Source organism: Trichoplusia ni, chromosome 3, assembly GCF_003590095.1.
Source record: "Trichoplusia ni isolate ovarian cell line Hi5 chromosome 3, tn1, whole genome shotgun sequence".
Taxonomy (NCBI): domain Eukaryota; kingdom Metazoa; phylum Arthropoda; class Insecta; order Lepidoptera; family Noctuidae; genus Trichoplusia; species Trichoplusia ni.
The window spans coordinates 18,737,704-18,749,169 of NC_039480.1; the positions used below are offsets into that span (position 1 = coordinate 18,737,704).

Genomic DNA, 11,466 nt, shown 5'->3' on the forward strand with positions numbered 1-11,466 from the left:
ATTATATAGTTTGAACTCCTGTAAATAAGTTGTGCCTTTTGACTAAATGACAAAATAACATTATTTTTTGACAAATAACATATCGTCAAATTTTATTAGGAGTAAGGAAAGTCATGCCCTTAAAATTTAGTTGAATGAAAAATAAATGTCGTCCGATTCTCAGACCTACTAAATATTCACATACAATTTCATAAAAATCGGTCGAGCCGTTTCGGAGGAGTTTTACTACTCGACACGAGAATTTTATAGATTACGCGATTACCTATAGATTACTCGATAATATAAAACCAATTATCTATTTCATCATCATCATCATCGTCAGCCCATATTCGTCTACTGCTGGGCGTAGACCTCCCCAATTGCACGCTATCGAGATCTATTTTCTACTAGCTGTTCTGTTAGGAAATAAGATATTTTCTCGTAATAAATCGTTAATCCAGGGTGTCAGCTAACTCCATACCAAAATTCATTAAAATCGTTTCAGCCGTTTTGACGTGAAGAAGTAACAAACAAACACACTCAAAAACTTTCGCCTTTATAATATTAATGGGATTTACTTAGTAACCAACAATCCGGTCATAAAATTCACGTTGAATACAAAAATTAAATATACATTTTCAAAATGGCACTTTTTCAACGGTTGCCATGACAACTTGAATGATATCCTTATCTTTATTAACCTTGAATCCCTTTTTCGTATTTGATTGTGCAAATAATGATGTAATCTATTTATTTTTAGATTCGGGAACGTTTACCTAAAAAGTTTAAAGTCATAGCCATCGACCGGATAACAGCAGTATGTCATAACTTATGGATATTCAACGAAATATGAGTAATTTAATTATTACTCCATGACAAATATGTTCATGAATAATTTTAACTATATTTTTCAGTTATTCGATTCTTCAACCTAATCTACCATTTTTTAGTCATTGATTCGTCGGATTGGAAAGAGTTCTATAATATTATCTAATAATTTGATCAATGCTCAAACCTTCTCCGGAAGAGACCTGTCACAAGCATTGGACGTTTAGTGGTCGGTATATTCACCACTTTCTAATTTTGACAAACTTATAAATACTTGCACGGATAGCCGAGTGGTTGAAGTCACCACGCCAAACCCACTGTCCCCAACGTATCATGGTTTCGATCCCCGCGAAATAAGCATTTGTGTGATCCACGAATGCTTGTCCTGAGTCTGGGTGTCTTTGTGCATGTGGCTTGAATGTTTGTGAAACTCTCTCGATACAAGGATTTAATTCGTTTGTGCGGGAGTCGTTTTGAAACAGCAATAAACGTATAAAAAGTTTAAAAAGAGTTCGAGAAAATTACAGCCGAACTTAGCGTACTAAATTTTTATTGCAATGATAACAGCAATGATAAGTTTGCCGTAATTTGTTTAAACAAAATGGATTTCAAATTCATTTTTATCTTGAGATAAAAATGCAGTATTTTGACTTTATTTTTGTTTTTTAAGCATTTTAAAAATAAACTAGCTGTTTCGGTAAACGTTGTTTTGCTATTAAAATTAGTTCTAATTACAAAAGAATAAAAAATAGGGCTATGAAAAAAAGATGTTGTGATATTCCCAGCCACCTAACCTATCCTACCCATACAAAATGTCATGCGAATCGGTCGAGCCGTTTCGGAGGAGTTCAATTTTGAACACTGTGACACGAGAATTTTATATCTTAGAAGAAGATCTACGTTCGATTTAATAATGTTTTATATTGTATTATTTATAGAATTCCTTAATGTTTTATAATTTTTATAGCTTTGCAACTAAAAATTTACACAAAAACAGAACAGAAAACTAATACTTCGATGTCAGTCCGTCCGCCAACAGGCAGTATCCCATGAAACGCAAAATAGACTGTTGAAATTTGCACAGATGATGTATTTCTACCGCAATACACAATAATTTGACTTTGACTTGTCATTTCAATACATTTGAGTGATTCAGCGTTACCGAGAAAACCGTTGGAGAAAGGTGACGTATATACATGGTAATGTCAAAAAAAAACAGGAACTAAATTGATTATGTCATTCTAAAGGAAATTTCGATAAATAAATTTTTCTCTGAACAACTATTTCATGAATAATTTTCCGAGAAATGAGAATTGATGATATGACAATGAAATATAAAAGCTGACTCATTATGATAAGGTTTCTTTTTGCTTGACTATTGCGAAATGTACTTCGGGTATGTAGATTTTAAGTGCTTGACAAATAACAGATGATGTACAAAAGTACCACTTTAATTATCATCATCATTCTAACCTTTTCCCAACCAGCTTCCAGTCTAACCGGATGCAGCTAAGTACCAGTGTTTTATAGAGCGACTGCCTATCTGACCTCCTCAACCCAGTTACTGACAACACGATACCCCTTAGTTAGACTGGTTGTCAGTCTTTCAAGCTTCTGACTGACACATTTTTGATAGGCCTTACGGGTGTAAGGCCTATCAAAAATGTGTAAATATCAGCGGGAACAATAATTTAACGAGCCTTCCCGTGAACTCGTTATGAAATTGATGGACTCATGCTTTTTTAATTAGCTTTTAAATAAAAGTTCCTAAACGAATATACAATTCAAACAAATCTTAATTCAATGGTGTTTTTAGCGCTACCTTCCAGATACAGCAACAGATCAGCTCTATATTCTATACCATGTCAAAATATTGAAATGTCACGCAAAATACATAAGCTGTCAAAACTTCAGCTCAATTGGAAAGTGGGAGGTGGAATAAATTCAACGTACAAGATTTTTTTTAAGCGACTCCCGCATTAAGGAATTTAATAAAATCAGGATAAAAACTATCCTATGTGTTAATCCTGGTTATAAACTATCTATATACCAAGTTTCGTCTAAATCTGTTCAGTGGTTTTTGCGTGAAAGAGTATCACACCCATATGCACAAACTTTCGCGTTTATATTGTTACTAGCTGTTGCCCGCGACTTCGTCCACGTGGTTGTGTTTTTTCCACATTTTCCTTTGTATCTTCGCTCCTATTGGTCGCAGCGTGATGTTATACAGCCTAAAACCTTCCTCGCTAAAAGGTCTATTCAACACAAAAAGAATTTTTCAATTTGGACCAGTAGTTCCTGAGATTAGCGCGTTCAAAGAAACAAACAAACAAACTCTTCAGCTTTATATATTAGTAACTAGCTGTTGCCCGCGACTTCGTCCCCGTGGGTAGAAGATATAAGTTATGATTTAGGTATACCTGCCCGGTTTTTTTCACACTTTCCATTATATCTTCGCTCCTGTCAGTCACAGCGTGATGTTATATAGCCTAAAACCTTCCTCGCTGAATGGTCTATTCAACACAAAAATATTTTTTCAATTTGAACCAGTAGTTCCTGAGATTAGCGCGTTCAAACAAACAAACTCTTCAGCTTTATATATTAGTATATAGATAGTAAGTATTATTACTTCTTCCGCACCTTATACACGTTAATATGTCATCAAAGTGCCATACTATACTCATGAAACATGCTTACTAAGTAAATATGATCACGACTCTACTTATCTGATGATAACATTGGTTTTCCTACTCAATATAGAAACAGGACGCTACGAGACAACGCCATGATAAGATGGTAGAAGCAATTCGATGGAAAATATTAATTGCTGCTTTCGTTAATTCGTAATTGAATAGGGTATTTGTCAAAAAAAACTGTCAAACTGTAAAAGTATTTATACAAAATTACATCAATTGTATTTTTGAATTTTGATTATTTATTATTTTCATTTTGATTTTTGTGCTATTTTTTTTTTCGAAAAAATTTGGACTTAAATATTTGTTTATGAACTATTAAGAAAAAAACAAAATATCAAAAGACCGGATGGCAGACAAACGTGACACCATATTGTCCTAACAGACTTCCGTTTCATTGTCGTCCTGTTGCCTTCTAGTTGCGACTGAACAAGTTTTACTTCAAAAACCAAAGATTTCAAGTCCAAACGGACTGATCAAACGGTTTTAACAAACAAGAAACATGTTTGATCGTTTCTTTGGCTCTTTACAATCCTAAAGAATCGATATTGTTTATAGACACTCCTCAATGAGGTCATACGATTAGATTACATGTGATTTGATGATCGGTGTAAGATATTACTTATAATATAATAGCTATTGTCCGTAACAAAACGAAAATGACACCACAATGACATGAAATGGGGATAAAACCTATCCTATGCGTTCATCTATACTAATATATAAAGCTGAAGAGTTTGTTTGTTAGAACACGCTAATCTCAGGAACAAATTGAAAAAAAATTTTGTGTTGAACAGACCATTAATCGAGGAAGGCTTTAGGCTATAAACCATCACGCTGCGACTAATAGGAGCGAAGATACAATGAAACATGTGAAAAAAACAGGGCAGATTTAAATCATAACTTATATCTTCGTCCCCGAAGTCGCGGGCAACGGCTAGTCCAGGATATAAACTATCAAAGTACCAAATTTCGTCTAAATCCGTTCAGTGGTTTTTGCTTGAAAGAGGAAAAAATATCCGTACATACAAACTTTCGCGTTTATTCTCAAAAATAATATTAGTAGGATTGCAAATGTTATCTACTACCGCCTCCTCCGACATTTAGCCTTTTCGTCTGTAAATTATGAATATAAATAAATTATTTTATTTACCAGCCTTTCTAAAAAGGCTACGCTCCTTTTTGAAGGTCATATTGGTTCAGAAAAACCACAGGTGAAAGATCATTCAACAGTGTAAATGTGTGAAGCAGAAATTGAATAGAAAAACACACCATTTTGAATTCCCAACCATCTTAGAAATTATAAACATGGATTATGACGTCGCGAAGAACGAAGCTAAAATTAAAACAGCATTCAATCTTCTTGGAACCCAGAGACAATTCTTCTGACATTCAAAATAAAAAATAACGACGTTTCTATTTGAATTTAGAATGTACGTCAAATAGTATTGTTTTAAGCTTTTTCTATGCGGGGTTAAAAAATTACGGTTTTTATGCATTTTTTTATCCTTACGTAAAATTATTTTAGTGTAAAAATCAATGAATCTTTTGGACTGATATGCGATATAAATTGGCAAGCCAAATGAATTTTTAACCGTCTTCAAATAACGGTAAGTTTTTAACTATAATTTCTAATCTTCGGTTTTTTTTTCAACATTTTTAGTAAATAGAATAATAAATGTCTCGTACTCATTAGAATTCATTCTATTTTCGTCTCCAGCATGGTTTTATAATGTATATTTTTCAACCGATTATGTTCCGAATTCGTCTGTTTTTTTTTTACAAGTATTTTGACATTCCTTACGTCCAAACTCCCTTACAATTTTTATATTTTCTTCGCCATTATCTGAACATCGAAATAATAGAAATCTGTCTGACGCACCAAATTTTTTTTTTAATTAAATTCCCTATTCCTAAATCTCCTATAATGCAGATTCCCTCAAATAAAAAAAGAACGCTGCCATGTCACAACTTGTATAATAATTTTTTTTAGCACGCAAGTTCTGATTCTGCCTATTTCTATCAAAATTCCTTCTTATCCAGTAATTCCCGTGTAGCAATGTAAATAAATGTTCTTAATAATAAATATATTTTCGTAATTTACAGACAAAATGGCCAAATGTCGGCGAAGGCGGAAGTAAGTAATATCCTATCTTACTAATATTATAAACGCGAAAGTTTGTATGTATTGATGTTTGTTCCTCTTTCACGCAAAAATCACTGAAGGGATTTAGACGAAACTTGGTACACAGATAGTTTATAATCAGGATTAACGCAAAGGATAGTTTTTATCCCGATTTTATGTTCCCGTGGGATCATTTTGAATTTTTAGCGGGAGGGACTGCGGGCAACTGCTAGTAATTCATAATCATTCTCGCCTCTCCTGACCAAGTGACATTTCGTCAATCCATATGTCAATAAATGTGGTGATGTCATTCGGTTTCCAAAAGTCACGTGACATTGAACAGTCGTGGTAACCTTGCGGTTATATGCATGGATTTGTATTCAAGAGGTGCTGGTTCGATCCCAACGCAGGCGAAGTACCAATGTGACTTTTTAAAACTTATATTATATGTAATTATTCCAAGACACTACTGACAAATGGTGAAGGAAAACATCGTGAGGAAACCTGGATTACCTAAATATTGGAATCTGAAATCGCCCGCAGTGAGCTAGCGTGGTAGAAGGGGTCTGTGCCTAAGCAGCATTATTATAATTCTCTCTTCTGTCACTGGATAACTTCATGAGGAGAGACCCGGTCAGAGATATCGTCATAGCGCAGTCATATCGTCTTTCACACAATCCATCCATCGTTTCTTTGGTCGTCTTCCCCTTTATATATCCACATCTATACTCAATGCCTTCCTCACCTCATGACTCTCATTCCTCCGCATAACATACCCCTACCATGCGTTCGCAGATATATTATTTAATTTTTATATTTATATTATAATAATGTTACCTGTTATGTATGACTAATTTATTTATTTATTTGTTTCAGAATGTGCAATACGTAAGTTTATAATTTTTAATAGATGTTTTCTTCAGTCATATTTGATTTAAGGTAATGTATGTTGTCCAATGATTTATCTAAACATTTATTTAAAACAGTTGCTGGAATTTAGACCTGCAACTATGTGCATAATAATTCAATCTTTGAAACCTTTGTTTAGTCCTAGCTACCGCATTAGGTTAAGTAACCTGTAATGGTAGATTAGTGTGATAATTAAATAAATCTACGGTTATGACTCACTTGATGATCAGGTTAAAAGGACCCCAAACACAGGCCGTGAAATGATACGGGTTCGATCCCAAAAGCGAAATAATTAATTAAGTATAAAACAGAGCTCTTCCTCTCTTCTACCATAATGATGTGACCTACGGGTCGAAAATTGTTTATTGTACCTAAAATTACCACCTGTAACTACATTATGGGAGCAATAAAGTATTGAGTATTGAAGACGACGCTTATGGAGTCTCGGTCAACAGGTTTAACCCTCGACTCGTCGCGCGGGGTCTTTTAAAACCTAGGTTTTAGAAAAACGATTCTACTGTCTTTGATTTTACTCCCTTGGATCCCGCAAATTATGTAGCTTCCTAAATCATATTGAAGGTGATATCTGTGTGTTTGTAGTCGATGCCGCACCAAAAAGGGCAGGTTTAAGCGGTGCGGGAAATGTGACCGTCGCTACATTGTGCCCCAGCCGTGCTGCAAGAAGCGACGTCGCAGCTGCCCGCGGCCGCGCCGCAAGCGCTGCCGCCCGAAGAGACCCTCGTGCAGGAGACCCTCGCGGTGAGGAACCAGGACCTCAAATTTAATAGTATCCAGTTTCGCCCACCCTTAGGAAGCGCCTAAGTGTTTTTGCTGAAGGAAGGAACAGCTACAAACTTCCTAAACGCTCGCTTTGTTTTCGTTTCTGGCTCCAATTCCGATATTTGCAATGACCGATGAATGAATGGAAATTGGATTTAATTACTTTCGTATTCTCTTAAGTATTTTGACATCACAATGATTGGACATTCAGTAAGTACGGGGCGGAACACTCACGAAATTAATTTGAAACAGAAACACGGCGTGCCATCGTCCCATTCATTTTAAATTTACGACATAAAGAAAAATGTATCCTAGTTGTGACGGGCTAAACAGTTTTTTTGGTCAAATATCATCATCATCATCATCGTAGCCTTTCCCCAACTATGTTGGGGTCGGCTTCCAGTTTAACCGGATTCAGCTAAGTACCAGTGTTTTACAAGGAGCGACTGCCTATCTGACCTCCTCAACCCAGTTGCAGGCAACACGATACCCCTTAGTCAGACTGGTTGTCAGACTTTCCAGCTTCTGACTACCTGTAACGACATCAAAAGATGTATGATAACAGCTGCGACCCACAATTTAGCCTTCCTAACCTGTGATCCATCCAGTTATGCAGTTATTAGACGACCTCCGTAGTCGAGTGGCGTTCGCACTGGTTTCAAGGTGTCGCTAGCTCTGAGGTCTCGGATTCGATCCCCGGTCGGGTTAATGTCAAAATTCATATTTCTACATCGTCTGGGTGTGTGTGGTATCTTCGTTGTATCTGAATTCCATAACACAAGTTTTTTAGCAACTTACTTTTGGTTCAGATCAATGTATTTGATGTTGTCCGCATTTATTTTTAGTTATAGCTTAGCTTTTGTCAATGCCCTATTGTGTAACCTAACCACCAGATGCCAGTCTAATAACTTTTCTCTCCGTCAATAGCAAGAGGTTTACTTACCGTTGCCGCTCCAAGTGCGGCACGTTTAAGCGTTGCCGCCGCTGCGACCGCCGCTATCCGATCCGAAGGCGGCGCTCCTGCTCCTGAGGTGCTGGCAAATTGCTGCTGGTAAATATATAATACCCCCTTTCTAACAAATATTGGAATCTGAAATCGACAAACAGCTAGCACGTCACAAGAACTCTCATAACACAAGTCACATTAACCCTCGACGCGAATTGAGGGATGTTATAAATTTGACGTGCAAGACATCAAGACACAGTGAGCTCATACTGCGTAGGTCGGACCACAAATAATTAATTAAAATATGAAGGTAAAACGAGCAACATCTTCTGTCAAGACGAACGCCATCTCAGTCTGCCCGTGACCATGATACCTGCAAAGGTTTCGAAACGTCGGGAACTAAAACCAAAAATTAAACCGCGATAAAATCCGTAAAAGTCGTTTCATTTCAATGTCTAACATTCGCGTAAACCTCAGAAACCACTCGATATTTATTTTCGTAATACAAACATCTTCTGTCAAAATTTCAACTATTATGATGTACAGCCTGGTGACATACATACCGCCAGACAGACAATATAATTTCGCTTTTGACCTTTAATTACGGAACCCAAAAGAGACTTCTTTCCTAGGAAACCTTCTTACCATTGATAGTCATTTCTTGTTGACTCGCTCGCCCGCTGCGTCAGCTCATGATTAAGGACTCCGGTTGGGTCCGAAACTAGTCGGGCGATCCCGATACATACACGTGAGTAAACCGTTGCATCATTTAATTGGTATTTTCCTTTTGCAGGTACTGTCTTGTCGGTGTTTCGCCTCCATGCCCAGTGTTTGAGAAAATTGTGTTCGTGACGTAATTATACAAAGTTAGCAATTCTGTAAATGTTTTTTTTTCTTACCGCTGAGCCCCAATTCTGCTGTTTACAATGGCCGATGAATGAATGGAAATTGGATACGATTTCGATACGAAGCATTTTTCTAACACAATAATTGGGAATTTAGTGCATAAAAAAAAGTAGACAATAATTGAAGGAGATACTATGTTTAAAAACGTGTGACGTCATCAGTTGCCATTAAATGTACTAGCTCGCTTTTTACTAGCAAGTGACGTCACTAGCCCCCACTACCATACATTTCATCATAAGTGCTTTTAATTTTGCTTGAATGAATGAATATGAATGTGGACAACATCGCATTGTTCTGAACCCAAAGTAAGTTGCTAAAGCACTTGTGTTATGGAATTCAGATACAACGAAGGTACCACAAACACCCAGACCCGAGACAATGTAGAAATGTGAATTTTTATATTGACCCGACCGGGGATCGAACCCGGGACCTCAACAAGCGACACCATGAAACCGGTGGTCGAGTGGCGTAAAATACGATTAAATGAAAGATGCGTATTCGATAATATTTTGGAAATCTATCTGACGGACCAAACAGATTTATATTTAAAGAAGATTTATTCAAATACCAGACATAGGTGCCGCAGTAGGACCAACCGGAAACTGAAAACCAAAAACACATTTTCTACCAGAACTACAGAAATACGAATATTGTAAATGTTGCTGAAACGTTAGCCAATACTACAATAGGGGTTTGGATATCTTTTTAACCCTTAAAACAAAAAGAGGGGTGTTATGAGTGTCTGTCCATCTGTCTGTGGCATCATAGCTCCCGAAATGAGTGATTTTAATTTAGTTTTCTTAGGGCCGATTTTTCAATCGCCAGATAACTTTTATTCGATGAATATGTTTGACGTTTTGACAGCTTTTGTATGGAAAATATGTCAAACGGCCATAATTCCTCAGGTAAAAGTTATCTGACGATTGAAAAATCAGGCCTTAGACATCTTTGAAAAAAAATGTAAATTTGGTGTTGGGAAAAGTGACAAGTGACAGTATCAATTACTATATCTGTCTTTGCAATTCTGCTAAAGATGATTTGTCGGGGTGTTAAATTTTAATACTTAATACTTACCTTACAACACACTGGGATATACATTTTTCCTACACAGTTCGGTAAAAAACAACAACAAAGTTTTCGAATAGTTTATTCATGTTTTTATTATATTCTTACAAGTGACTATGAATTATCATTTTCCAATGTCATCTAATTTAGTACTCGCATAAAAAACTTTTTGCTAACCATACTTATATTAATACAAGTACCTATAGTGTATTCATATCTGTACAAGCGTTGTCTCTGATAATTACCACAGCTTTCACACAGCGCCATCTAGTGTCAAACTAAGCAAAGCTTGGATTATGAATACTAGACACATATGATACACTGATAAACATAATTATATATACCGTGAAACAAGCCAACTTTGCCAATCAAGGTATCTTTGCCCCAAAAGCAATTTATAAACAAATCCTCTTATATAAGAATCAATTTTAGTTTTATGATTTGATAACATTTATAATCAGCTTTCCACCCAAGTAATAAATATTGCCATAAAACTAAAATTGTTTCTTATATTAGAGGATTTGCTTATAAATTGCTTTTGGGGCAAAGATACCTTGATTGGCAAAGTTGGCTTGTTTGACCGTATCTGAATACATAATCTGTACTAATATATAAAGCTGAAGAGTTTGTTTGTTTGTTTGAACGTGCTAATCTCAGGAACTACTGGTCGAAATTGAAAATTTTTTTTTCGATTCGAATCTGATTCCGTCCTGAAATAGTAACGAACCAGACCAAGATGTCGTCAGAACCTAGTTCCAACTCCTACCATCACACGTGGCGGCGCCACTGTCGCAGACAACAGCTGTTATTGAAAGCTTGAATGAGTCTCAACACTTGTACAAACATAATATCTAGGCAAGGTATACAAATTAGTCTAGATTTAAATAAAAACCACTAAATGATACACCGTCCATACATTTTATATTTCTAATATATTTACAAACTTATATTAATAGCCTATCCTTCTTTTATCGAACTCGCTTGTGGCTTACTCAAACGCCACTCAGATTTAAGTGACCGTTAATTACAGAACCTCTTTCCGAAAACTACAAAATAGCATCATATAAAATTTCTAGTATTTTTGTTGAACAAATATATTATAACTTAACTTGGAGAAGCCTATGCCCAACAGTGGGCTGTGACAAGTTGAATGGATTGATTGGTCTGTCTGTCACAAATAGCAAAAGGACGTGAGGAAACCTGGATTCAATCAACTCATCATCTGACTTCAAACC

At 36.0% G+C, this 11,466-nt stretch overlaps 1 protein-coding gene across 1 annotated transcript; it reads left to right on the plus strand.

The window, feature by feature from the left end:
- The first annotated feature begins 4,853 nt into the window (after positions 1-4,853).
- LOC113492285 (cysteine-rich protamine-like) lies at positions 4,854-9,143 on the plus strand. Its single transcript, XM_026869726.1, has 6 exons — positions 4,854-5,110; positions 5,607-5,637; positions 6,502-6,513; positions 7,135-7,293; positions 8,242-8,365; positions 9,054-9,143. Exons 2-5 carry the CDS (start codon positions 5,612-5,614, stop codon positions 8,342-8,344), a joined length of 300 nt encoding a protein of 99 aa, XP_026725527.1. The 5' UTR covers positions 4,854-5,110; positions 5,607-5,611; the 3' UTR covers positions 8,345-8,365; positions 9,054-9,143.
- The last annotated feature ends 2,323 nt before the right edge of the window (positions 9,144-11,466 follow it).